The sequence below is a fragment of the Elgaria multicarinata genome, chromosome 10 (assembly GCF_023053635.1).
Source record: "Elgaria multicarinata webbii isolate HBS135686 ecotype San Diego chromosome 10, rElgMul1.1.pri, whole genome shotgun sequence".
NCBI classification, from domain to species: domain Eukaryota; kingdom Metazoa; phylum Chordata; class Lepidosauria; order Squamata; family Anguidae; genus Elgaria; species Elgaria multicarinata.
Window position 1 is genome coordinate 29,639,833 of NC_086180.1, and position 26,704 is coordinate 29,666,536.

At 40.7% G+C, this 26,704-nt stretch overlaps 2 protein-coding genes and 1 long non-coding RNA gene across 3 annotated transcripts; 2 read left to right on the forward strand and 1 right to left on the reverse strand.

Annotated features, from left to right (window-relative positions):
- Positions 1-4,141: 4,141 nt before the first annotated feature.
- Positions 4,142-10,299, reverse strand: LOC134404945 (uncharacterized). Its single transcript, XR_010025914.1, has 3 exons — positions 10,212-10,299; positions 8,419-8,584; positions 4,142-4,422 (listed from the first exon to the last, which is right to left on the reverse strand). It is a non-coding gene; the product is annotated as an uncharacterized LOC134404945 (long non-coding RNA).
- A 75-nt stretch (positions 10,300-10,374) lies between these two features.
- Positions 10,375-15,332, forward strand: RPL34 (ribosomal protein L34). Its single transcript, XM_063135714.1, has 5 exons — positions 10,375-10,441; positions 12,682-12,756; positions 12,848-12,947; positions 14,085-14,188; positions 15,208-15,332. The coding sequence occupies exons 2-5, from the start codon at positions 12,692-12,694 to the stop codon at positions 15,290-15,292; spliced, it is 354 nt and encodes a 117-aa protein (XP_062991784.1). The 5' UTR covers positions 10,375-10,441; positions 12,682-12,691; the 3' UTR covers positions 15,293-15,332.
- A 3,637-nt stretch (positions 15,333-18,969) lies between these two features.
- On the forward strand, positions 18,970-25,589 carry OSTC (oligosaccharyltransferase complex non-catalytic subunit). The gene is made up of 4 exons (XM_063135596.1): positions 18,970-19,246; positions 21,891-21,984; positions 23,488-23,685; positions 24,583-25,589. The coding sequence occupies exons 1-4, from the start codon at positions 19,108-19,110 to the stop codon at positions 24,599-24,601; spliced, it is 450 nt and encodes a 149-aa protein (XP_062991666.1). The 5' UTR covers positions 18,970-19,107; the 3' UTR covers positions 24,602-25,589.
- Positions 25,590-26,704: the final 1,115 nt, after the last annotated feature.

The window sequence follows — 26,704 nt, forward strand, 5'->3', positions numbered from 1 at the left end:
TGTTCTAGTGAGAAATTTAGAGAGTTTCAGTTTGATAGTGTACAAGTATGTTAGATGTTCATTTTGATTACATTAAGGCAAGTTCTATGTAGATAGATAGATATTAAAAATGGGTTGTTCTACTATAACTAGCACTGGGTATAATAACTTATAGGGGAGGGTCTGCGGCTCAGTGGTAGAGCACCTGCTTTGTAGAAAGAAGGTCCCTGGTTCAATCCCCGGTACCTCCAGATAGGGCTGAAAATATTCACATCTGAAATCCTGGAGAACCACTGCCAGACAGTGTGGACAATACTGAGCTAGATGGACCAATTGTCTTGCTCATTATAAGGAAGCTTCCTATTCTTTATTTATTTAAGTGCCCCTGAAAAGTGTTTTACTGAAGTGCATCAGACATTTTATAACATCATTTTACTATTTTATCAAATTCAACTTCCCAGCACTGTGAAGGTTTTGCCTCCTGTGCTGATTCCTTGTGTTTGATGCTGCCCTTCCCCCCACCCCATCATGTTTTCAGCCCTGGTTCCTGTCCTAGAGATAGCTGAGGATTCTGTCTAGTGTGACTTCTTATGAGGAGGAAACATGCAAGGATTGTATCATTGGGCTTTGTCATGAGTGAAAATGAATTTCATTTGAATAGGATAGAAACCTTGGCACCTCCGATGTCAGTAGGGTGATGAATCCGCTCCGGGTTTCAGTCAGAACTCTAAAACAGCTATGCAAGAACCTTTAGAGTTCTGACTGGTTTTGAATGAAACCCGGAGCGGATTCACCGCCCCAATGACATTGAAGCCACTAGCCTCCACTGGAGGAAATCAAGTGTACAACAGGGTCAGCACCTGTGTTGGTTTTAATCAGCAACTTAAAGCAAACTCGTTGCTCTCTTCCAAACGTGGAGCAGGGGTGGGCAGAGAATAAATAGCTGAGCCCTGCGATTCATTTACACTTCAAATATACTTCTGAGTTGGTTATTCCTCAATTAATAAAATAGCTGGTGTATCCCTAAAGTAGCATAAAGTGACACGCTGTGTGAAATCAATTTTCCTTTCCAAAATCATTAAATCCAGTAGCCTGTGACTGCATCCCTGCTAATTCTGGTTGCAGCCCTTTCATCCTCCATTAACTTTGGCGCTCCTAACAGCCTGTCAAAAATAATTTCCCAGGACGTAAATAATTCAGAAATTAAAAATTAATAAATAATAACAGGGAGCTACTGGGAGATAGACTGGGTCAATTAGTCAGCTCTGCATTCTGTTTCTTCACAGCAGGAGGGCACCCATATTCGTTAGGAGACCCTTGCCTTCGATTCCTAGGTCTGATTTACGGCTCTTCATTACTGGATCCAGTCAGACACAATTACCTCCATCACTATCTCCATTCCTAACTTCAAAGAAATACACATTTTCTTGTCTGCTATTTTTCCTCCTCGCAGCAGCCTCAGCTTGACGTCTCTGGAATTTCTTCCATGCGGACTAATTAATAAGGCTCCGACTTATCATATTCACTTCTTTTCTTTGATGTCCTACCTTAGTCAATCATCCTATTTAATTAGAATTTCAATGATAACTTTACTTATCTTGTGGATAGATGTAAATTAAAATAACAGGATTTTAATTCTCTTTCTTACGGGGTTATGACATTTATTTTATTTTATATTTTTTTGACAGGAAAAAGTTTCTGCCCAAATGTGATGTTATGTACATTTGTGTATGAGGGGCTGCCTTCTGCTAAACTGTTTTTCCTCCTTGCTACATTTTTTTTTTTGGTCGAACATGTACCATTGAAGTGGAAATGATCCTTTTAACGTCACGTCATCTTCACAGGTCCATGTTGGGAGCGGTTAAATTAAATTGTACAAATAGAACAGAACATAGACAAACAATATAGACTGTTAGCTAGGAAAGAAAAATGTCATCTTTCCAATGTAATACTTGCAAAACGGCACTAGGAAGCATCATCATCATCATCAACAACAACAACATAGCATGTACAGAGCGAGTTCATTTTAAGTGGTTCACACATTGTCTCAGCAATCTTTTTTTTTTTAAAGGCACCTTTAAGGGGAACCTTCTGAAAACAGTGTGCACAATAAAAGAAAAGCAATAAACAGTATAAAAACACATGCACAATAATGATAAGAACAATTAATGCCAATAATGAAACAACCAAAATCAAGTCCATATGTAAAAACTACAACTGAAAATACAATTCAAGGGGAAGACTTTAAAATAGCAAAAAGCTAACAAATTACAACAATCCTGTAAACAGGTCAATTGCTACGATCCCCATGTGGCAGATCAGGATGGTGATTGGGAGGGGAGGGAGAGGGAGAGGGAGAGAGAGAGAGAGAGAGAGAGAGAGAGAGAGAGAGAGAGAGAGAGAGAGAGAGAGAGAGAGAGAGTGCTTAAGGCCACTTAGGGAGTTCATGGCAGGGAAGAAATTCGAAGGCATATTTGCAATTTAAGCTGCAATCCTATAGACACTTAACTGAGAGTAAGAGTTTACTTCTGAGTAGACATGCCTAGGATTGCACTGTTAGTTGCTATACTATACAAGCACGGGGGGATTAGCTTTAATTTAATAGTTTAATTCAAGGTGCTTACTGATACCTATAAAGCTCCAACTCCTTCCGCATGAACCTGCTCCACCCCAATCATCTGAGTACTGCTCTGAATCCTGCCCCCCACCATGGAAGTATAATTGAATGATATGTGGGGTAGGACCTTTTTTTACTTGTGGCATGCAGGCTGCCGCACTTCCACCATAGGAATTCCAGATTAGCCCATTCTCTCATGGCTTTTAGGTGGGTGAATGTAATAACTTGTTGCTGTTATTTTTAAAAAATCACCAGTAATTGAATTTAGCCTGAATCTCTCTCCACTATTTAGATGCTAGAAGTACTATCTTTTAATGCCCTTTGTTTTTAATCTTAGAAACGAAACAACAATAGCAAAAGTTTTTAACTCCCAGGTAAAAAGAAAAGCTTGTAAGATCTCCCCATGGATAATGTTCTACAACTGCAATGCCACTACCAAAATGGCCATAAACAAGCTGGTCACTGGATCCCCGAGACAGTAGGATAGCAACTAACACATCACCAAAGAAAAGGAGAAAAGAATCATAGAATCATAGAATAGCAGAGTTGAAAGGGGCCTACAAGGCCATCGAGTCCAACCCCCTGCTCAATGCAGGAATCCACCCTAAAGCATCCCTGACACTTGCAAATTTCTATGCATAGGTGCGGAATTGGAAATAATTACTATATTTAAATAGAAATACAATATGTCTCATCATTGTGTAGACGGCTGACTAGGTGACCTGTATGCCTGCTCAGTCTGCTGTCCAGAGGCTGTAGATGGGCAGCTTCAAGGCTCCTGCTCTTGGACACCTCTTCAAATAGAGATACATTGAAGCAGAAGACTGACCTCTACCAGCTCAGCTCTCCAAAGTAGAGGACTGTCCTCAGTAAAGTAGGACACCTGGCCACCCTAGAAAAGAACTTCCTGTTTCAGTTAAGCCTTGCTCAAGCACCTGGTGTGTTCCTGTATCCTTTATCCTGGTTTGTCTTTCCACTCTGACTTGCTCCTCAGCCCCTGCTCACTTCAGATTGCTTCCCACAGCCCAACCCTGGCAAGTTTTAATTGTGGGTGTTCATGCACTTTTAAGTTCTACTCCTGTGATGTGGGGATTAGCAGATAGACAGCAAAAGTAAACTCTGGCTGTGTCTCTTTACAACTCTAAGGGTTCTCAGAGGGTGAGTTTGGACGACACGCTAATCAACAGTTGTTTTCCATTTTGTTCCTCTTACCCCCTTCCTCCTCTGTCGATTAGCGTGACATCCAAACTCAGCCTCTGAGAACCCTTAGAGTTGTAAAGAGACACATACTTCAAGGCTGGAAGGATAAACACCCACCACCTAGCACTCAATGGTCTGAAGATCTTACTTCTCATGCTACATTTATCCTAGTCATCAACTTCACATGGAGGCTTACTTAGATACATGGACAGCTTATATTAATGTATATATTCGAAAAAATAGTGTCAACTCTTTTCTCTCTCTCTTTTCTTCCTTTTATTAATGGCATTGTAAACAATTACTATAAATGAATATGCTTTTATGTCATGTTCTTCTTTTCCCCCTTTCTCTTTTTGCTCCTCTTATATTTACAATATTTTTTAAAAATCTCTGAATTCACTCATGTTTTAGACCTGATATAATGAACAACCCACACTTCTGTTTCAGACAGGAGCAACATTGTCTCCATATTTCCAGTTGTCCAGTTCCATCAAATAGTTTTGGGTTGCAGGGAGACCATGCTCTCTTCATTTGAAGGAAGTTCTTCCAATTGTTTATACTCTGTTGATGTGGAACCACTGAAAAGAGTTGGGTATCCCTAACGGGAGCTTCAAGAGTTCTTGCATCTGAAATACAAAGGTTCCAATCATATCCGGGATTATTTTTTTTATAATGAAACAGAGATAAAGTTTGGAAGATTGGGATAAAGAAAAAAGCACACACTCTGGACTTAGGGCACTTGAAATAGCTGCTACATGGCTTAAGGTTTGCCCAGGGGAGCACGCATGCACAGGGGCTCTGTATATACATTTGAAATGCATGCGGAGCACTAGACTGGGGCAAATATTTCTGAAACATCAGTGTTTAAGGGTGCAATCCTATGCATGTTTAGACAGAAAAAGTCCTACAAAAAACATTCTGGCTGGGGAATGCTGGGAGCTGCAAGACTTTTGTCTGTCTCATGCATAAGATTGTGCCTTAAAAGAAACTAAAGACAGCCCTATTAAATCTATAAAATATATTGCACCTGTTATTGTTTTAAATACTCAGAAGATGGGTTTTTTTATATGTCAAGTTGGAATTCCTCCCTTCTTTTTTTAACACTGCTAGGATTTATCTCCCTTCTCTTTTAATTTAGGATTTCTGTCGTTAGAACATGTGGCCCAAATCTGTCATGGCCAACTAACATCAGCACTATTGTTTAAGATATTAATACAGTGGTAAAGTGTTGCCTTTTAAAAATATTTCCAAATTCCTTTATCAGCAATTTAAGTGTTGTTCGTTAACAATTGAATCCTGTTACAATTTTCTATTTAGGGCATTATTATTTAATTTAATTTAATTGGTTTCTTTCCTCCCCTTAGGGTTCTGGACCCAGAAAGTTCAAATTAAATACTCTATAATTGCTCTGAAACTCACTTGTGGTCTAAAATGTGTTCCTTTTAAAATGAGCTTGCATATCTAGTTCATACATATTTTTCTCATTATTTTGTGAGACTGAGAAACGTTGGTGTCTAAAATTTGCATTTGAAAACAGCCAATTATTAACCAAAATAATAATTATATAGATATCAGACAGGGAGGCTACTTCACAACAAACTAAGTTATAAATTTATAAATAAGGCCGTGAACACACTTCAAAGCTTTTTTGAAAGCACATTATTTAAAAGACTAAAGCAGAAGCAGCTAATGATGCCATCAGACCTTCATGAGGTCTGGAAAGACAGCTTATTTTTGAACAACAATGCCCTGATAAAAGTTGCTCCTCAAATTGAAGACCTGTTGATTCCATCCAGTGAGGCCATGCACTACACTGCACGAAGATTATCCTTCAGCAGGGATGGAAAACCTGTAGTCATACAGATGTTGTTGGACAACTCCCATCTTTCATGAGCATTGACAACACTGGCTGGTGCTGATGGGAGTTGGAGTCCAACAATAACTGGAAGACCACAGGGCTGTCCTACAAGTTTAAGGAGTATTTGCAGTTCAGTGTGAGGTAAAAGCCTGTATAACCTCTTCCTCCATGGGCTCCATGGGGCTTAATTAGAATAAAACCTGAAAGGATATAAACTGAACAAAAATGTCCTTAGTAATAATCACAGTTATATAAAACCATACAACAATTGCCCCTTTACAAATACATTCTGAGTTCAAACAGAAATATTGAATTCACACTTGCACCATTGCAGTTAGTCAGCTCCAATGTTTTTGGGTCTTATCTTATTAGATGCTGGACACTTCCATTATTCTTCTGTAGTAGATACTTCATTTCCACAGGATAACCACAAATCGCAGCTTATAAAGGGTAGCTTCGAGTTTTTAACCTTGCAATAATACAATAATAACCAACACCAGATATACAAAAATGATTCCCCAGTCCCTTGCAATTCAGTTGTACACTATTACCAATTCAAGGAACAATCTTATTCATGTTTAGACAGAAAAATGTCCTACAATTCCCAGCATGCCTCAGCCGTCCATTCATTGGACACTCTAAGCACAATATTATAAGTTTGGAACAAATTCCTGAGACAATACATTCATTCCTATGATAGTGCACAATGTGGGTGCATGACTGTCAGAGTAGTTATTGAATATGGTTTATTATATATTAATGACAGTTCTCCTCTCCACAACACATGTGAACTTTTAGGGTTTTTAATAAAAGGGTTTTTTTAGACTCTCCTGTTGTACAAATGCTTCCCTGGAGCACACATCTATTTATTTATTTAGAATATATACCGCTCCCCATTGAAAATTTTTGGAGCGGTGTACAAGATAAAATGAAAAAAGAAGAAAGAAACAGAATAAAACAGTTAAAACAAAATTTAAAAGAAGCAAGAAAAGAAATCCAAGGCTGCATATTAAAGAAAGGCTTCTTGGAATAAAGATGTTTTCAGGAGGTGCCGAAAGGGGTACAAGGTTGGCGGGGCGCCACCATGCTGGTGGATTCCAATTGGAGGATGGATCTATGTGGAACCACCAGGGGAAATGTGTTCACCCCTCTCTCTCTCTCTCTCTTAGCAATGCATGAACCTGCTATTAAGATGGTCCTAAAGGCCCTTCTCTTGTGCCCCCTGCTTACAGAGGCAAAATCTTCATAGTGTGGCTCTCTAGCTTTGGAATATTCTCCCCAAACAGGCTTGTCTGGTGCCAAATCAGTCTTTTCAACCTCAGGTGAAGACCTTTTCATTTGCCAAGGCCTTGTAGATCTTGTAGTTTTCAGATAGTTCAGTTTTATTTCTGTATACTGTTTTATAAGAGCATTGTTTAATTGTTTTGATTTTTTGCATTTTATTGTTTTTACAGTTCTGTACGCCTTTCAGACTGAAGGTGTGGGATACAAACATCCTAAATAAATATGGTTTAATGGAACATTTGGGTTTAATTTATAACATTCTTTTGAAATCTCAGGAAACTTGCCGTCCTCCTCTGCAGCATAAATCCTGAGCAGACCTACACAAGTAGCCACATCTTGAAACGAAGAAGTCATTTCAGTGAATACAGCTATTCTGATTGGCCACTCTGACCTTTGGGTCATAAGAAGCATCCCAAACTGATGAGCTGGAGTTGGATGGTAGTACTGCTGTTATTATTCCTGCCATGGCCATCTTAATTTTAAGTGCTGTGGAGACAGAAATATAACTTTCTAGACAAACCAATGTCGATAGGACTGAAAAGGGGCAGGGGGGAAGAAGAGAAATCACACTTGTGGTCGCTAGGCAACCATGAGACTATCATCTTTGTTTCTGGGTTATAACGGGAACATGAGACGCTTGTGTGTTGCCCAGCAACCATGCAAGCTATGTCTCCACCGCCTATTTCCTATCCTTTCTCTTTGTAGTTTATGGTTAATGAGCACAGCTGGCTTGAAAGTTCTAACAGCTGCTATGTCCTTAAGCTAGGAGTCACCTGATGAACCATAGCAGGTATGACAGGGAAGAGGAGTGTCATCCATGTTAGGGGCAAGATGGTGGCCTGTGTTGCTGCTTGGGATGAATTTTGTCCACAGCTGTCAACTCACTTGCAGAGGTATCACATTGCCTAAACTGTGCTTGTGCTCAGGCATAGTCAGTGATGTGGGTTTCCCCCAATTTTTTCTGACCTAAATTGGTGGAGATCTGATTTACCATGTTTATTTTGCTTATATAGAGTAGGCAAAACTAAAACAAAGTATCTTATGTTAACTGTATGTGCTATATATATATTTGAAAACCTTCCCACCCCCAACAGTCAAATGCATTTAAACTGAAATATTGGATTAGGGTGGGGAAAGCAATAAAGTGCATGTAGGATGGTTAAATATCATATTTCAACATATTCAAACCTTTACTCAAGAATATTTTTATTGACGCATTTGTAAATATTTTAGATTATTTAGATTTCAACAACACAACTCTAAGGATGTTTATTCAGAAGTTAGTCCCACTGAGGTCAATGAGACTTACTCTGTAGTAAATGTGTTTGGGATTGTAGCCTAAGGGGTGGGGGAGAGGAAAGCACTGAAAAGTCTTCACACACTAATTTTATCATGCCTGAACAGTTGTGTGCATATGTGACTATATGTGCATATACTGTAAGTATATTTGCTTCACTTGAATAAAAGAAAGAGATCAGACCCTGTAACAAATCCAGATGTCAACTCTGTCCCCATATCTTATCCGGAAACAGCACCTAATACTGTTTCCCCACATTCGGTTCACTTGTTCATCTTCCAATGGGATATAAACCATCTTCTTTCAGCAATGCCCTTCTGCATTCTACATAGGGTAAATAGGCCAGTCTCTATAGAAAAGAATGGACACATATCTGACATCAGAAATGACAATATTGAAAACAAATAAAAAAACAGCAGCAGAATGCTTCAGACTCCCGGGGATCTCGGTCATGGATCTTAAAGAGGCCATTTTGGAACAAAGAAACGTCAAAGGGAGATTAGAGTGAGAGACGCTGAGTTAGAATTCACCATCAGGTTTACTTCTACTGCCAGAGGCTTGAATCAGGATAAAGGATTTTTATCACACATGTTAATTGACTAACCTAGTACCAGGATGTTTGTGACCACTGTTAATGTGATTGACACATTCTACTTTTAATCTCCTTCTGACCTTACTGTTTACAATTCTCTCCCCCTGCCACCCAATATGTTCTGTATATAAACCCAAAAGTTCTCTACAATATTTCATGCATCTGATTTACTGCCCAATAGTCCACAAAAGTTTATGCCAGATTAACAGAGCAATCCTATACAAGTCTACTCAGAAGTTAATTTATCTGAGTTCAGGTAAGTGTATTTTGGATTGTGACATAAATGACTACCCTGATATCAATTTAGTGCAAGGCAGAGACTTTATTTTGACAGCCTTTTCAACTTTAAGCAAAGTTTTAATGTTTTTTTTTAACTGCTGCTCTTAGTATGTTTTAAGTATGTTACTTTATATTGGATTTTTGTAAGCTGCTTAGGCAACATATTGAAAGGATGTGTAAAAATGGGGGGAAATACATTCTAGAATCCAGGACTTAGAGGAGTCCAGCAAACATAAACTTTGACTAGAGATACTAGTATTTTGACCTCAGTACAATTTGTCTACATGTATTTAAGGGTGCAACCCTATACATGTTTAGACAGCAAAATGTTCTATGACTCCCAGAATCCTCCCAGCTAGTTTGGGGTGGCACAGATGCTGGGAGCTGTAGGATTTACTTTTATCTAAACATGCATAGGATTTTACCCTAAATAAATAAAAGCTATTTCACAGGATACTGCATCTTGACTCTACAAAAATTTGCTCACAAATTATTTAATATGGTTTATATCCAAATCATCTTATGCACGCTGACTTGTAAATCCGGAGTCCTACTCACCTACTTGTGGGACCAAATACAATTTACCTGTAAGTAAACAACATTAGTCTGTATGTATGCTTATGCCTGCAGCAATGATACAATACCAATATTTTTATTTTAGCGTTTTTATCCCACTCTTTAGCCAAAAAAAGGCTCTCAAGGCAGCTTACAAAAAAAAAAAAATCTTTAAAAAGTCCCTGCCCACAGGCTTGCAATCTAAAAAAAGATGACACAAAAGGAAAGGAGATTGGGAGGGAGGAGGAAAAAAATAAATTCATGTACTGAAGTTCAGTAGCTGCTTCCTCTCCCTCTAATAGAGGGATGCCTGGCGGCTGCTTACTTTCCCTCTGATGTCCACCCAACAATCATTTACTTAGGCTGCAGTCTTATGCCCATTTACTTAGGAGTAAGCCCCTTTGAACGATACTTACTCCTGAGCAGGTATATATAGGACTGCAACAACAACAAAAGTAATATATTCGTAATATACCAATCAGAATCACGTCTTTCTGTATTAATAAGATTATACGATTAATTTTACAAACTATTAACTTTTGCATCCTACCTTTATAAACTTGAAGCATGAAAAGCTGTCCAGCTTCTCTCGCCCAAGTTCAAAAACTCCGCCTCCTCTAATTGCCGTACAAGATGGCAGCGCCCAGCTTAATCCTCTTTCGTTTCCTAGGAACGGAATGAAGAATACGTAATCGCACTTCCGGGTCTTGGCGCCCGTGTTTGAACTTTGACCCGCACGCAAGCTCCTTCTTTCTCTTCCGGTGCCGGCGCCAACTCTAGGTAGGATTGACTTCTTCCATCTCCTGTGGGGGAGTGTACGGTTTAATCCGTTTCCATCCGCGGTGTAGACGTATTGGGCGAGCTTGAAAGTGAGTCGTGGGATGAAAGGGACCCTGAGGCGAGGAAGGAAGGGCGGATGTCGTGGGAAACGGGGAAAAGACGGGAGGATGAGGCCGTGGCCTGGACGGAGCCCCAGCAGAGGAGGCCTTTCCACCTACTTGGCGCCGGTTTGAATGAGGCCTTCGGGTGTTCAAAACCAGATGTAGTTACGGGAGAGCGTAGTCCTTCCACTGTTTCACTTGGCGTTGGAAAAGCGGTTTCTCCGGTGCCCGCTTCACTCTGCCAGGAGGGAAAGAGAGCCGAGGGCATTTTATTCAGCCATCTGCTCTGCCTCTAGCTTCTGTGAGTGCTCGTTGGTTTGCACCTGCCTTCTGCAGCAGCTACCAGCACTGCGGCATGCGGGTAGATGATGCTCGCACTTTAGATTGCTTAGCAACACCGGAGAACGAGGCCAAGAGCTTTCTGCTTCTAGTTTCTCGGAGTCAGTGTGGTGTATAGAGTAGAGCTGCCGAGCCTGTGACCCTCCAGATATTGTTGAACACCAACTCCCATCAGCCCCAGCCAGACTAGTGGTGAGGGACGATGGGTATAGCAATATCTGGAGGGCCGTGGGTTCTTAAGCCATCGTGTATATTGGTTTGAGAGGCATTCTGGATTAGCCTTGTCCAGCATACTGTTCACACTGTGGCCAACCAGCTATCCACGAGAAACCCACAAGCAGGGCATGAGCGCAACAGCACCCTCCCACCCATGTTCCCCAGCAACTGGTGCACATAGGCATACTGCTCTGATACCGGAGGCAGCACAGAACCATCAGGGCTAGTAGCCATTGATAGCTTTATCCTCTGTGGTTTAAACCATGGCTTGTTTTAATTCCTTGCTAATCCTATGAAATTCACTGGGCAGTCTTTTATCATCTGCTAGGCCTCACCTATCAGCCAGGTGTAGTTGAGCGTAAAAGAGAATAACCTCAAAACATCAGTCTCTTTGGAAGTATGACAAATGTGTCAGATCATACACCTTGATAGTAATCTGGGTTGCTATAACTGCAGAAAAGAATACATCGAAAGAAATCTGATATTTAATTATCGCAGATACATAGATAAGGATTGTAGCTGTAACACTTCCTGTCTGTGCAAGGGTTAAAAACTCAATTTATTTTTCCTATGTTTACTATTAAAGTGTAGGCATGGCATTTGCATCTTGGGTTAATCCATGCTTGCTTTAGGCCTTTATTTTTTGAAATAATATAACTTGCTTGAACAGAGCCACAGTGTGATATTTTATTTATTTGTTCGTTGTATTTCTGTCCTGTTTTTCTACAAGGAGCACAAGGTGGTATACATGATACTCCTCCTCCTCCTGTCCATTTTATCCTCACAGCAGACCTGTAAAATAAGTTAGGCTGCCAGTCAGTGGCTTGCCCAAAGTCACCCAGTGAGCTTCATGGGTGAGTGGGGACTAGAACCTAGATTCCCTGAGTCCCAGTTCAACGCTCTAACACCACTACACCACACTGGTTTATTTAGGATATTTTTAACGGCCCAACAGTAAACATTCTCTGGGCATATTACAAAGAGTTAAAAAAAGAAATACAATACAAATGACAGCACAGGAATAGAGAAATACAAAGATATAAAAAACAGCCATCTGAAAATGAAGTCTCTAAAATGCCTGGGAGAAAAGAAAGTTCTTTGCCTGGTGCTGAAAATATAACAATGTAGGTTTATGGAATGCCCTCTTTGGGAAGGGTGCTCTCACTCTTGTAGTCATCCTCCTAACTTCCTTCAGCACACCCACCCACACCCAGAGGAGAGCCTCTTGGACTGGCCAGGTACATATGGGAGGAGATGTTCCTATAGATACTCTGACCCCAAGCTATTTAGGGGTACAACAGTACAGTAGCTAGAGTTGAGAACTTAAACTTGGAGTTTTGGTTCAGCAATGATCCTCATTTCAAGGGCTACTTAATCTTTCAGCCTGACTTACCCCACAGAGGGTTTTGTGAGAATAAAATGTTGGGTGAGAATATATGTATACTACTCTGAGCTGCTTTAGTAAAAGGCAGAATAAAAATATAATACCACTAAGGATGTTATCGCTGTTGATGTGTGTATAATCTTTATTATGTTCTTACTTCAGAAGGTGCCTTCTCTGACTGGTTTCCTTTCCTTGTTTAGATATTTAAAAATGGTCCAGCGCCTGACATACCGTCGTAGGCTGTCCTACAACACAGCCTCTAACAAGACTAGGCTGTAAGTCAAATCTTGACTGTTATTGAATTGAACTTACCTTTTTATTTAAATTGACATTTGGATGAAAAGACTGTTTCTTTGACCCATACAGATCCCGAACACCAGGTAACAGGATTGTTTACCTTTACACCAAGAAAGTTGGTAAGGCACCAAAGTCTGCATGCGGCGTTTGCCCAGGAAGACTTCGTGGCGTAAGTCTATTCTTTGATTTGTGTTTAACTGCCTTCCCACATAAAGACCAAAACTGTAGTACATGGGGCAATTTATATGGGGAAATCTAATGAATTTGACAACTAAGTAAATGGATTTTTTAATTGTGAAAATTCAAAGTGTTTCAAAGGTAACTGCTTTATGGCCATCTGTTAATATTAGTAGTTTCCCCATCAGCATGATGCCGAAGCCAGTGCCTATTACACTGTTGCACTGATGTAACAAAGCATTTGCTAGACAACTATTAAATATGCCCGTTCTGCTGTTGAGTTTGTACTTGACCAGTAGTTATTGCACTTTAGATCCTGTAGTAGTTTTAAACATCCCAGAAAAATCAGTGATGGACTCCACATAGATAGTTCCAGAGTGTGGGCTCTTCGAGGGTTGTCTAAACAACCCAGGCTGCCTGGATTTGTATGATATGACAAGCTGGGCACCATGCCAAAATGTCACCCATGGGTGCCCAACACAATGCAACACAGCTACATTAAGCCACAGTGGGCTGTTATGTCATGTGAACCAGGTCATTGTTGACTTTGTCCTAGCCGGAAATAGCTGGGTAGCTAGGAAAGCCAGGACACTACAGCATCTTCCATATTTCCTTACTCTGTGGAAAGGAATGTGGAGTAGCTATTTTTTCTTTGCAGGCAAACAAATAGAAATAGCGCCAGTTTAATTTGCTGTGGTGACAGCTGACCTTACTAGCATTGCTTCCCTTATTTTGGAAAAAAATGTTTTTTCAAAACAGATTTCATTATATGAAACACTTTTTTCTTTGGATACATGGATACATTGTGTAAAAAATGAAAATTTTGGAATGCATGTATGGTTCTTCATTTGCAAGCTTCTTTGCATGAGAGATGAAAATATACTGTTACTGCTGTTCATCAACTTGTTCCCCCAATGTTAGGAAGACAATTTTATGTAAAATGTTTGGAATAATTGATAAAGCTATTGAGAATAAACAAAGTGCATGAGCTTATTATACTGTTTGAGTAAAAATGGTTGTGTTACCCTAAAGAACTATCTTACTATAAGTGGGCATTTTAAGCCTAATATTCCAAATCATACACTGCAGGCTATTCTTAAAGGAATGTATTTTTTTAAACTTCCTACAGGTTCGTGCAGTTCGCCCTAAAGTTCTTATGAGACTGTCCAAAACAAAGAAGCATGTTAGCAGAGCCTATGGTGGTTCCATGTGTGCTAAATGCGTCCGTGACAGGTAGTTTACGTTTTAAGCATCGTTTTACTGAATTTCATAGGCTATAATTTTTAACTTGAAATGCATTGTTAGTTTCTCGTAACTCCAGCTGTATCTATATATCTCTATGGAACTCCTTTAACATTCTTCTGTGCATTGACAAAAGTAATTTTAAGGGATCCTGGTGTGTTAAGTAATTGATCCCAGATTCAAAGCAATCCAGAGAGCTACATCATCTAAATTTTTGTGTTTCCTTATCTGTATCAACTAATTGGTAAATCCTGTAAATGCAACAAACGTATCAGTCCATAGGAACACTTACAAATCCGCCCACACATGTCTCTATGTCATGGGACGGCCTGAGTGGTGATCCTTGGAAAACTACATATCCAAATGGAAATAATACTTCACTCAAGCAACTAGCTAACTGCAAGCTACTCTAATTCTTTAAAACCAATTTAAAAAGCAAAGGTGGCCATGAGAAAAATGCTAAAATTTGTATTCGTTTAGTACCTTTATTAGGCCAGCTCAAAGGTCACCAAAAATATCAAGCTTTTGAGATCTCCAGATCCCTTCACATTAGGTCAGCCTGGTTGATTCCCCCGCCCACCCAAAATACTGCTTTTTGTAACATCTTGCCTGATGAAGAAGTCTGAAGATTTTGAAAGCTTTTACATTTTTTTCTGGCCTTTGAGTTGGCCTAAGAAAGACACTAATACAATTTTTAAAACTAATAACTTCCAGTAAAATAAACAATTAGAAAATTAGATCTGTATACAAAGGAGATATTTGGCAGAAGTTCTGAATTACAGATTCACACCTCCACACTACAGCTGTGCTGTAAATATCACATAACACCAACTTCTAGGCAAACTATAGTTTGATCAAGGCAGCAAGTGATTCATTAAGCTGTGTGTGTGAATGGAGGAGGGAGTATGCAAGTACAGGGCTTGTTTTTGGAGGCTTCTCTGAAAGCAGCCTATATGATAACAGTAACATGTGGCGTTGAAATTATAACAGATGCTTTCTTTCCCCTCTAGAATTAAACGAGCATTCCTTATTGAGGAACAGAAGATTGTTGTCAAGGTGTTGAAGGCACAAGCCCAGAGTCAGAAATCGAAGTGATTATTTGTGTTGTCTGCCTAATAAATGAGAAGCTAACTTTTCCCTGTGTAGAATGATTTTTCTATGGTCTTCCAAATGTATTATGGTTGATTCTTGAGCTGCAAAGTGGGGTAGTTTTACTTCTCTTTACTCTTTTTAAACATTAAATGCACATCTTGAACAATTTGCATGGAGGACTTTGAAGGTAAGGATTGAAAAGAATGCAGTGTAGGGATTTAAAGAGGACATTGCATAGCCTTAAGCTGAAAAAGAGGCAGGTAACTTCGGCAGCAGTTATAGAAAGAAGAAAAATGCCCAAGGTATTCCACCAGAAGGTCAGAGAGAATGCATTCACCAAGGTGGCTAGAGCATGAACCAGAATTTTTCTGAGGACACAGAGGTTGGGCTATATTTTTATCTATTGGAGATAGAAAGATAAAAGACCCTTGCTAGAATTTGTTTCCTCCATAAGGATAGCTTCTGGGGAGAGGATCTTAAATGCATTTTTTTAAAAAGAAAGCAGGTGCTGAAATAATAGCACAGTGACAAGTGGAGGAAGGACAACAGGGAAAGGGTTGTAACTCAAGAATGAGGACAGCTTTGCAAAGGGGAAGTGACGCTGAAGATTGGCAATAATTTGGCATTTCAGATGGTGCAATTCTAGGCATATCACTACTGCACCAGGCCATTGTTGCTTTTTGACAACTGAGTGCTCACACCTAAACTTAGATTCTGTTCCGTTTGCAATAAGATTGCTCTTAGATGTTTTATCTTTGGATTCTAGTTTTGCTATTGCCAAAGTGACTTCGAACATCTCTACTTGTCCACTTTTGGCTTACCATTAATGGTGAAAATTGAGACATTTAGCAGGGCTTTTTTAGTATTGAGGAAATTTATTTCTTTGGCAATAATGGGTTTGATTAGCAGAACGGCTTCCCCATCCTCCTTCCTTCTGCAAATTTGCTTCTGAGACCCTCTGGAAGAGAATGGTATGTGGTGTGGGAGGCTACAACAGGAAGGGAGAATGTCCCAAGAACTGGGGAACCCTTCTTGAAAATGAGGGGGTGCATTCCATTCTCACACCACCCTTGGATCCAATCCAAGTTTCCAGAGATTTGGATCTGTTGGCCGTAAGGTGAGAGTGGGGACCACTGCCAATCCCAGGAAAATTATACTAGACTGGAAAGGATTTTAGGCATCATCCAGTAAAGCCATCTGATATTAGATAACATTTTATGTATAAAGCATCTCTGGTAGTTATCTAGCTTCTGAAAACCTACATGAAGTAACAATTGTATAGAATGAGTTCATAGGTTTTAGCCTCCTTTAGTTGGGATGAGAATCTAGGTACTATTTCATGCCCAAATGTCTAATAGTTAAAAGCTTTTTAACTATTTACTCTTTGTCATAAGTGTATTGAGAAGAATTTCCATCCTGGCAAAAAGGTTCTGTTTATGAAAGCGTCTTGAAATGTAACCTTTTGCATCTTTTGTTCTGAAGTACTTCCCTTGCAGTACATACCATGTTCTTGAACTTTGCTGAAAGAAACTAGAAAACGAGAAAATCCTGAAGTATACAAAATACAAAAGGTTTACAAGCTGCTATTTCCTTTCTGTTCAATAAAAAAAAATACTAAATTTCCAGGAATTTCAATTGGACTTCTAAACTTGCCCAGCATCACAACCTTAGGTTTTCTGTAAAAAAGCTCATGGAAGTGTGTAGAGGCACAGCTCTTATATGTCCAATATAAATGTTCATTAACACTTCCTTTGAAACAACCAATGACCACCTGCATTATAAGGTTGGTGGCAAACATTTAACCATTTGCGGTTCACTTGCATTTTAATTATAAACTCCAATATGCATCTTAATGGTTTAGGTTCCTGTAAAACCCTGGATGCTTCATTGCTTGAATTGTCAAAAGGTGATTCAAGTTAAACAGATCCTATTTTTAAAGAACGTTTTTGCCATGTTGTGGCTACTCTCATCGACTGCAATTGCTATCACTTTGTTCTCTCTGTGAAGATAGTTTTAACAGTCAGCCTACTTTGGACAATTTCACACTCCCTGGAAGAGCAAATGCAGAACTCTTAGATCCATCATTGCTACTTGGATGCACATACAGTATTAGTAATTCACATAGTGCCTTATGAGAACTTCAGTTGGTGAAGCAACTGTGTCCTTGGAGGGAGGGTCTGGGCCAATTATCCATGCTCTAGTGAAATCTAGGCTAGATTACTTTAATGTGCCGTATGTGGGGCTTCCCTTGAAATGCAGTTGGAAACTTCAGCTAGTGCAGAACATAGAAGCCAGAAGTGGGGCTGACTGCATCACACAAATTTTAAACAGTTTTACTGAATTCTTCATATCTCAATTATAACTGCAAGTTTTGACCTTGGCTCAGATCTCTACCAGCTCAGTTTGCTGTGCATATATTGTATACAAAAAACCAAGTGGCAAGTGAATGAAATGGGAATTACTTCCAGAGGAATTGTTATGTTAGTCTAGTGCAGCAACAACAACAAAGTGTCTTGTGGCTCCTGAAAGATTAAGGCTCCAACCTACACACAATTATTAGGGAATGAATTGCATTGAAATCAGTGGAGCTTGTTTCTAGATAAATATGCACAAGAAGGGGGTGTAACTTATGAATGAGCACATGGTTTGCATGCAGAAGTCCCAGGTGTAATCCCTGGTATCTCCAGGTAAGGCTATAAGACATTCCTGTCTGAAACATTGGAGAGCTGCTGCTGGTCCAAAAAATATTTTTTTTAAAAAATGAGTTGGTCAATAAGAAAACTCAAAATCTACAGCCAGGCGACACTTTTATTAGGGCCAATTAACGTGTCATAAAATTGTGAGCAAGGTTTTGAGTTCTCTAGAACTTTGCATCAGGCTGTATGTTAAGCAAAAGGGGGAAGTGAACCAGGAAGGGAAAGATCAGACTTGGTGCTGAAGCTACAATAACTCTGTTTAGTCGTAAGATGAAATATAAGATTCACAATGCATTCAAAAGAACATTAAAAAAATCCAGGCTGGATAAGACCAATGGTCCATCTACTCCAGTATTCTGTTCACATAGTTAAGAGCTTTGGCTATTGGGCGGTATAGAAATGAAATAAATAGTGGCCAGCCAGCTGGACATGAATAGTGGCCACAAGCAGGACATGAAATCTTATATATGCCTATCTGGAATTAGGTCCCATTTAGTCCAATAGGGTTTATTCTCAGACAGCTAAGGGGTCATAGGATTGGTGCCTTAAATAGATCCAGGGCTAGCCAACCTGGTGTTTTTCGGATATATATTTTTGGACTACAACTCCCATAATCCACGGCTATGCTAATACATTTATTGGGAGCGCCTGCGTTGAGAGTGGGCGTGACTTCTTCCACTCATCAGCTTCTCCCACTAGGAGGCCCGTTGGCAGAGCCACGTCAATCTATTAAGAGGCCACGTCAAACGTTGCTAGGACCTGGCAAGTGGATATTGGCCCGGTCGCTTTTCAGCTCGATTACACAGAAAGAAAAAATATTATCTTTCTTTTATTCATAACGCATCACTCCCAATTCTTATTCTTTGTCATTTCTCGTCTTGCATTTATTTTTATTTTTACCTGACGTTATGCGCCTTATTTCTCCTCTGACGCGTTTGTTTTGTTTATCTTCCAGGACGCGGCTCGTCTTTGCCTTTTCAGGGACTCTTCCATTATTATGCGGACGGTGGCCGTGACGGGTCAATCCGGTAACAGAGGCGAGTGGGCGTGAAGGTGGCGGCGCGGGGGCAGTTTTTGTGACCGGAGGTCTCGGGACGGGACGAGGCTGGAGCTCCAGTCGACATGGAGACGCTCTACCGGGTGCCGTTCGCGGTGCTGGAGTGCCCGAACATCAAGTTGAAGCGGCCGAGCTGGGTGCACATGCCTTCGGCCATGACAGTCTACGCGCTGGTGGTGGTCTCTTATTTCCTCATCACGGGAGGTAATTCTGAAGCAGCCTTCCCCAACCTGGCCCCTTCCAGGTGTGTTGGGACTACAACTCCCACCATCCCTAGCCAGCATGCTCCTCCAGCCTGGCCCCTTCTAGGTGTGTTGGGACTACAATTCCCACCATCCCTAGCCAGCATGCTCCTCCAGCCTGGCCCCTTCTAGGTGTGTTGGGACTACAACTCCCACCATCCCTAGCCAGCATGCTCCTCCAGCCTGGCCCCTTCCATGTGTGTTGGGACTACAACTCCCACCATCCCTAGCCAGCATGCTCCTCCAGCCTGGCCCCTTCCAGGTGTGTTGGGACTACAATTCCCACCATCCCTAGCCAGCATGCTCCTCCAGCCTGGCCCCTTCCAGGTGTGTTGGGACTACAATTCCCACCATCCCTAGCCAGCATGCTCCTCCAGCCTGGCCCCTTCTAGGTGTGTTGGGACTACAATTCCCACCATCCCTAGCCAGCATGCTCCTCCAGCCTGGCCCCTTCCAGGTGTGTTGGGACTACAACTCCCACCATCCCTAGCCAGCATGCTCCTCCAGCCTGGCCCCTTCCAGGTGTGTTGGGACTACAACTCCCACCATCCCTAGCCAGCATGCTCCTCCAGCCTGGCCCCTTCTAGGTGTGTTGGGACTACAATTCCCACCATCCCTAGCCAGCATGCTCCTCCAGCCTGGCCCCTTCTAGGTGTGTTGGGACTACAATTTCCTCCATCCCTAGCCAGCATGCTCCTCCAGCCTGGCCCCTTCCAGGTGTGTTGGGACTACAACTCCCACCATCCCTAGCCAGCATGCTCCTCCAGCCTGCCCCCTTCCAGGTGTGTTGGGACTACAACTCCCACCATCCCTAGCCAGCATGCTCCTCCAGCCTGCCCCCTTCCAGGTGTGTTGGGACTACAACTCCCACCATCCCTAGCCAGCATGCTCCTCCAGCCTGCCCCCTTCTAGGTGTGTTGGGACTACAATTCCCATCATAGCCAGCATGGCCCTTTAATACTAAATTGGAGATCAGACATCTTAGCTACTTTTAACATATTTTCCTTCTCCTGGGGTAGAGGAGCTTGAAGATGCTGCCTGTGGATGATGGGAGTTATAGTCCCAATGCACCTGGAAGAGACTAGATTTGGCTGGTGTCTCATACGCCGCCCCCCTCCCCCCCCCCCCTTTCCTGGTTCTGTTTGACTTCGAATCTCCATTTCACTTTCTGGGAGGAGCAAAAAAGTATGAAGTGTATCTGAATGGAAAATGAATGGATCGCAACAAGGCATGTTTGTATTGAGTTTTGAGCGTTCGTTTGCAATTGAACTAAAATGAGTTCTGCTGTACTGTAAAATGTAGCTCATGTTTTTAAAAATGAGTTGTTGTTGTTGTTGTTGTTACCAAGCTTTCCTCTGAGTAGGCATCTCCAGAGGAGGACCTTAAATGTTGAGCGTAGTGTACGGGTAGGTTCATGTGGGGAGAGGCGTTCTATCAGATATTGTGGTCCCAAGCCATGTAAGGCTTTATAGGTTAAAACCAGCACCTGGAATTGGGCTCAGAAATGTACAGGCAGCCAATGCAAGCAGGCCAGAGTCAGTCTTATATGTTCAAACCTTCTGGTTCCTGTTATCAATCTGGCTGCTGCATTTTGCACAAGCTGCAGCTTCCAAACTGTCTTCAAAGGCTGCCCCATGTAGACGGTATTGCAGAAATCTATTTTGGAGGTTACCAGAGCATGGACGGCTGAAGCTTAGGTTATCTTTTTCCAGATAGGGGCGTAGCTGGGCCACCAAATAAAGTTGGTAAAAGGCACTCCGTGCCACCAAGGCCACCTGAGCCTCAAGTGACAGAGATGGTTCAAGGAGCCCCCCAAGCTGATGAATTGAGGATGTCACAAATATCTGTACGGATCTGTGTTTCAGACTTTTTTTAGGTTAATTTTTTAAAAGGCGACTTAATTTTTCTTGGTTGTTCAATTTTATTTCTTTCATATTAGCAAAATGTAAGTTGTAAAATTTTACACACAGAATGAGTTCGTACAACATGCTAACCCACACTCAGCGGTTGAGTGTTGAACTGTGGGTTAGCGTGTTGTCTGACCCCCAAGACATTTTCCGCAGGACATTCATGATGCAGTCTGGCCTATTTTTCTTGAATAAGCTACTTTGAGAAACCATGATTTATTATTTCATTGTTTAAGGTGGTTAACATGCCATACTACATGGTTAACAAGCCATCCTGGGGAAAATGTCCTAGGTTCAGACAACACACTAATCCACAGTTCAACAAACAAACAAACAATGTACAACAAGAACCCACACTCAACCATTGAGTATGGATTAGCGTCTAGTGTGAACAGTCCCATAGTAATGTGCAATAGGCACAATTTGTTTCCTAAGTATATCTGTGTACTGAGGACCTTGACTCAAAAACCACTAGAAGGTTCTGGGCAGGTTCTAGTAACTATAATTAGCCACAGTGGCCCTTTGATGTACCCTGCTTTCATTACCTCCCACTCTTGAGTCTTCATCTTGTATTGTTGTAACTGTTATTGTTGGTGAATCTTTTTTCTCCTCCCATTGAAGAGTTTTTGACACTTAATTAAATTGATACCTGTTTTTCCAAATTAAATTTATGTTTTTTGTTTGATTTTCTCTCTCTAGGAATAATTTACGATGTGATTGTAGAGCCTCCCAGCGTTGGCTCAATGACAGATGAACATGGACATCAAAGGCCTGTGGCATTCTTGGCTTACAGGTAGAAAAGATGCTGTATATTAACATAATCTCTCATTCCAAGTATTACTTTTGGGTATTTTAGCAGTTGGTCTAGATGTTAGAATACCATGATCTAAGTTCAGGGTAGCTTTTTTTATGTAAATAAATGAATAGTTCAGCCTTCATAAAAGTTACTAGCCTGCTAAATTTACTAGCCTGCTAAAAAAATCTAGTAGCACTGGAATACAGGCTCCTAGCCTCTTAGGCTAGTTAATGCATTCTTTCTAATAATGTATGAGAGATGGAGCAATCTGTCCCTACTTGGCCAGCCCACTTGGATTCATTTCCTCCCACTTCAGGCTAGCCCTGAAGAAAGCCACTCTGCTCACTTGCCTGCATGGTGTTCCTAGTCTCTTAGGACTATCAAGTAAGTTGTTCAATATAAGACAATTTTAGTGTTTAATTTGCTAGCCAATCCCATTTGACATCTAGAGCAGAGGTTGAACTGAACTCAGGCCTTAGCTAGACTTAAGGTTTATCCCAGGATTGTCCCGGGTCCATATCTGTTCATGTAAATGACACACAGGATATCCCGGGAGCAGGCAGGGATGATTCCGGGATAAACCTTAGGTCTAGCTAAGGCCTTAGTTACTAGTACTTCATGTAGCTGGAAGTGCTGCCTAGATAGAAACCAATTTTCAGGATAATTAACATCAAGGAGTAGTAGAGCCATACTCTGGGGAGTAGTGGCCTAAAGCAACAAGAGGTCAGGCAACAGGAGGTGGTGACTTGAAATGAGTGCCTGTTGGATGGTGGCAGCCAAAGAGTTGGCCAGGTAACAGCAGGAATTGTTTGTTTCAGTGATCCGCTATGGTTTGATGGCATTAATTTCCACTGCATTTCAGAGCTGTGGGTATGCCAGTTGTCCTTACTACTTCTGAAAACAGAGTACGTTTTACTCTGTACAGCACCATGTACATTAATGGTGCTATAATAATAATAATAATAATAATAATAATAATAATAATAATAATAATTCTGAAGAGTTCTCAGCTTGGTTGAATGGTATTAGTGGTTCCAAGCAGGAGGCAAGGTTCCATGCAACTTGGAGCTTGAAGTTTTGTTCCTTTTCTACCTTCTTCTGAGTTACAGGATAACTGCATCATTATTATTATTAATAATAATAATAATAAATTTATTTCTTACCCACCTCTCCCTTTGGATCGAGGCAGGGAACAACATTAGTACAACAAATCTGTACAACACATCTTTAAAATTCTTGGTTTTACATTCATCTGGGTAGGCCTGCCGGAAAAGGCTAGCCTTTAAAGAGCTGGGGGTTGGATTTGATGGCCTTATAGGCTCCTTCCAACTCTACTATTCTATGATTCTATGACTGATCTTAGTATGCGTGTGTAAAATATATAGGAACAAATGTGTACATAAACTTTGTACAAGGGGGCAGGCTGTCAGGTAACCTCTAATACTACTGTTCAACTCAAATAATCCACTTGCTCATTTTGTTTTTAATATTTGTTTGCAGGGTAAATGGGCAGTACATTATGGAAGGCCTTGCGTCCAGCTTCCTCTTCACAATGGGAGGCCTTGGCTTTATAATACTGGACCGTTCTAATGCGCCAAATATCCCAAAGCTGAATAGATTTCTGCTGCTTTTTATTGGATTTGTCAGCGTCCTTTTGAGTTTCTTTATGGCCAGAGTTTTCATGCGGATGAAATTACCGTAAGTGAATTTCTTCTCTGATTTTTGTCCCCTCTAATCTTGCATGTAAACCAGAAGTATAATCAGTGCTAAGAGGAAAGAAACTAAAGTCTTTGGGCTAAAGTCACCGGAGTTGCTTTGTTTAAATGACAAAAATAATCTAAAATGGTTTGTGAGAGCAAGGATTGCACCACAGAAGTTTTTCAGTAGACAAACACATGGCTATTCTTTGGCAACAGATATCTCATGGTACTGGAAGGTAACAAGACCATGATATAGCTATATTATTTGGGAGTTATTAGAAAACTGTTAGAATACAGTGTCTGAGGTGAGGGAATTAATAATAGGATAAAGTGCTATATAAATACTGCATTCTAAAAGCAGTCAATCAACCAATACTTCTGGTACCCCTGTAAGGTAAAAAAATAAAATAAGATAGCTTGGTATTAGGGTTGGAGGATATTAACAGATTGAGGATAGCTGTTTGGGTTAACAAAAGCTTTGAGGTAAACCAAGGAACATGGATCCAGAAAAACGTAATTCAGGTTATTGTATATCTAAATCATGTGGCTGTCATAGGTTCTAGCCATGTGTACATGGAGCACAGTAAAGTGAAGTCATTGCTTGGGACCCCCATGTGGGTTTTCCTGCTATTACCCTACACAGATGTATCTCTTGTGTACAGTCTGTGTACATCTGTCTTTACCAGGAGCAAGGATGTTCTGGCCCTTCAAATGTTGCTGGACTACAACTCCCATCCTTGACCATTAGCCATGCTGGCTTGGGCTGATGGGAGTTAGGAATCCAGAAACATCTGGAGGACCAACTGTGATCTACATAGTATTTCCTTTATGTCAAATTTCTCTCTCTCTCTCTCGCCACCCCAACCCCCTCAAATCTTTCTTTTTCTTCTTCTAGGGGCTACTTAATGGGTTAGTGCCTTTTTGTGAGTGCTACAAAGCACAGATTGGATTTGCTTCTCTTCATGAAGAGGAATGGATAGCAAAAACTCTACAGCCCCACACTTCTTGTCCTGAAGAGACAAGAAAAGAGAGCAGACTAAGCAAAGGACTAATTACTCCTTTCTTCTTCATATAAATAGCAACGTTTGTCACAGGTGGTTGGTTTATTAACAGATTTGTGTCTATTTTTCTTGAATAGAGAAGAAGGAAAATATTCTGAAGTGTTATTTGGGCATACATGTATTAAATTTAAAATGTCAAACAACTGCTCTTCAATCTCTATTCCCTCTCCACACACATATCCCATGATTCAAGGTAAAAGTAATAATTCTGTACTTCCTTGTAAAACTGTGGATTAGTATCTTTTTATGAGAGAATTCATTGTGAGAAAAGGAGGGAGGTAATAGAGATTTATCCTTTCCATGTCTGTAAGTGGAAAGAAGTGTTAGTCGGCGATTGTCATTGAACACTACAGACCTAATCTAGCAAACTGAGCGCAGCAGATGGCTTTGAGTCCATCTTTGGACAAGCCAGTCCAAGCTGACAGCACTGATCACATATTGAGAAGATATGGGAGGAGGCAGATTTGGAAGGTTGCGGCAGATGCTTGAAGTTGGGCTCCTCCTTCTCCAACGCACCACTCTTTAACGGGTGGGTGGTGCTGTGGAACATCTCAGGCGGAGTGCACCGGGGGAAGGAGCAGCACTTGCGTGAGCTTTGATGCTGGATTAAGGTCTGTCACTTTCCATACCAGGCTTTTGCAAAGGCAGCAGAGCATACCTCTTTCTGCGCATGGATTGGCTGCTCTGAATTTGGGCATGTGTGTCTTGGGCAACATTAACTTTGATATTCATTCTAGTAGATTAAGAGAAACACACGTACAAAGAAAACCCATTATTGTGTGCAAGTAGTTCTTTTTAAAAAAAATGAAAATAAGGCATATTAAACATCTTTTCTACAAAACTACCCTGTGTGTTTATACAATGTTCAGGAGGGCGAGGGTTATTCATCCCATTTGAGTGCTTTTTCTAAGGTGGATACTTGTTTACTTTTTCTTCAGGTAATATGAAGCAGTGATGGCTTGTCTCTACTGCCTATCTTTGATCATTTTGATGCCCATTATTGGAAATAGTCTTACAGTGCACTCCTATACATGTCTTATCAGGAAAGTCCTACTGAATTCAGTTGGCTTACTCCCGGCAAACGGTGTAGGATTGCAACCTTACTGCACAATCTTATACATGTCTACATGGAAGTGAGTCCCATTAAGTTCAGTAAGGCTTCTGTCTCAGGTAAGTGTATATAGGCTGCAACCCTAGACTCTCACTTACCTGGGACTAAGCCTCATTAAACTCAGCTTGTTTCTGAGTAGATATTCCTAGGCTTGCACTGTTAGTGTATTTGGAGTTTTTTATACATCATTTTCAGAAACACACAAATTAGAGATACTTTTGACATGAACTTCATCAAATATTTAATTTATCTAGGCCACATGTTTCTGAAGTGCATAATTCCAAATTCATGTTCTAATATATAATTTCCACCAGTTACTAGTAAAGTTTGTAAGGTCCACCATCTAAATTCACAACTGAATTGCTTCACATATTTGACCTGCTTTTCAGTAAAAAGAGTTCAAAGCAAGATGTAAGCTAAAAAAAACCCTGAACCGTCCAGAGAGCTCTGGCTATTGAGTGGTATAGAAATGTAATTAATAAAGTAGCACCTATGAAAACCTATATCCAGAAAAACAACAGCAAAATGAATTTGAAGTCTTGGACAAGAAATAATCAAAGGTTTTAACTTCATGCCTAGATGACAATAGTGAAGACATCTGCCAAATCTGTTTGGTGAATTGTGGGGTGCTACCAGTGAAAAGATCCATTTCAAGTTGCCTCAGGAGGTGGGGGGCAGGGGGAGGAACTAAAGAAGGACCTCTGAAGTTCATTTTAAAATTCAAGGAGGTTCATATTTTAGTCAAAGGATTTCTTCCTCTCCTTATCACATGAAGCCTCAAGATCTCTTTCAATACAAAATTTAAAATAACAAACCATAAAAGTAGCAGAAATGGCTGGTGGAAC

What these genes read in the sequence shown, in the direction of transcription:
- RPL34 (XM_063135714.1), top strand. Translation starts at nt 12,692, where the DNA reads ATGGTCCAGCGCCTGACATACCGTCGTAGGCTGTCCTACAACACAGCC. An exon ending in GCCCAGGAAGACTTCGTGGC is followed by an intron (nt 12,948 to 14,084) that starts GTAAGTCTATTC and finishes AACTTCCTACAG; the next exon opens with GTTCGTGCAGTTCGCCCTAA. An exon ending in GCTAAATGCGTCCGTGACAG is followed by an intron (nt 14,189 to 15,207) that starts GTAGTTTACGTT and finishes TTTCCCCTCTAG; the next exon opens with AATTAAACGAGCATTCCTTA.
- OSTC (XM_063135596.1), top strand. Translation starts at nt 19,108, where the DNA reads ATGGAGACGCTCTACCGGGTGCCGTTCGCGGTGCTGGAGTGCCCGAAC. An exon ending in TTATTTCCTCATCACGGGAG is followed by an intron (nt 19,247 to 21,890) that starts GTAATTCTGAAG and finishes TTCTCTCTCTAG; the next exon opens with GAATAATTTACGATGTGATT. An exon ending in GTGGCATTCTTGGCTTACAG is followed by an intron (nt 21,985 to 23,487) that starts GTAGAAAAGATG and finishes ATTTGTTTGCAG; the next exon opens with GGTAAATGGGCAGTACATTA.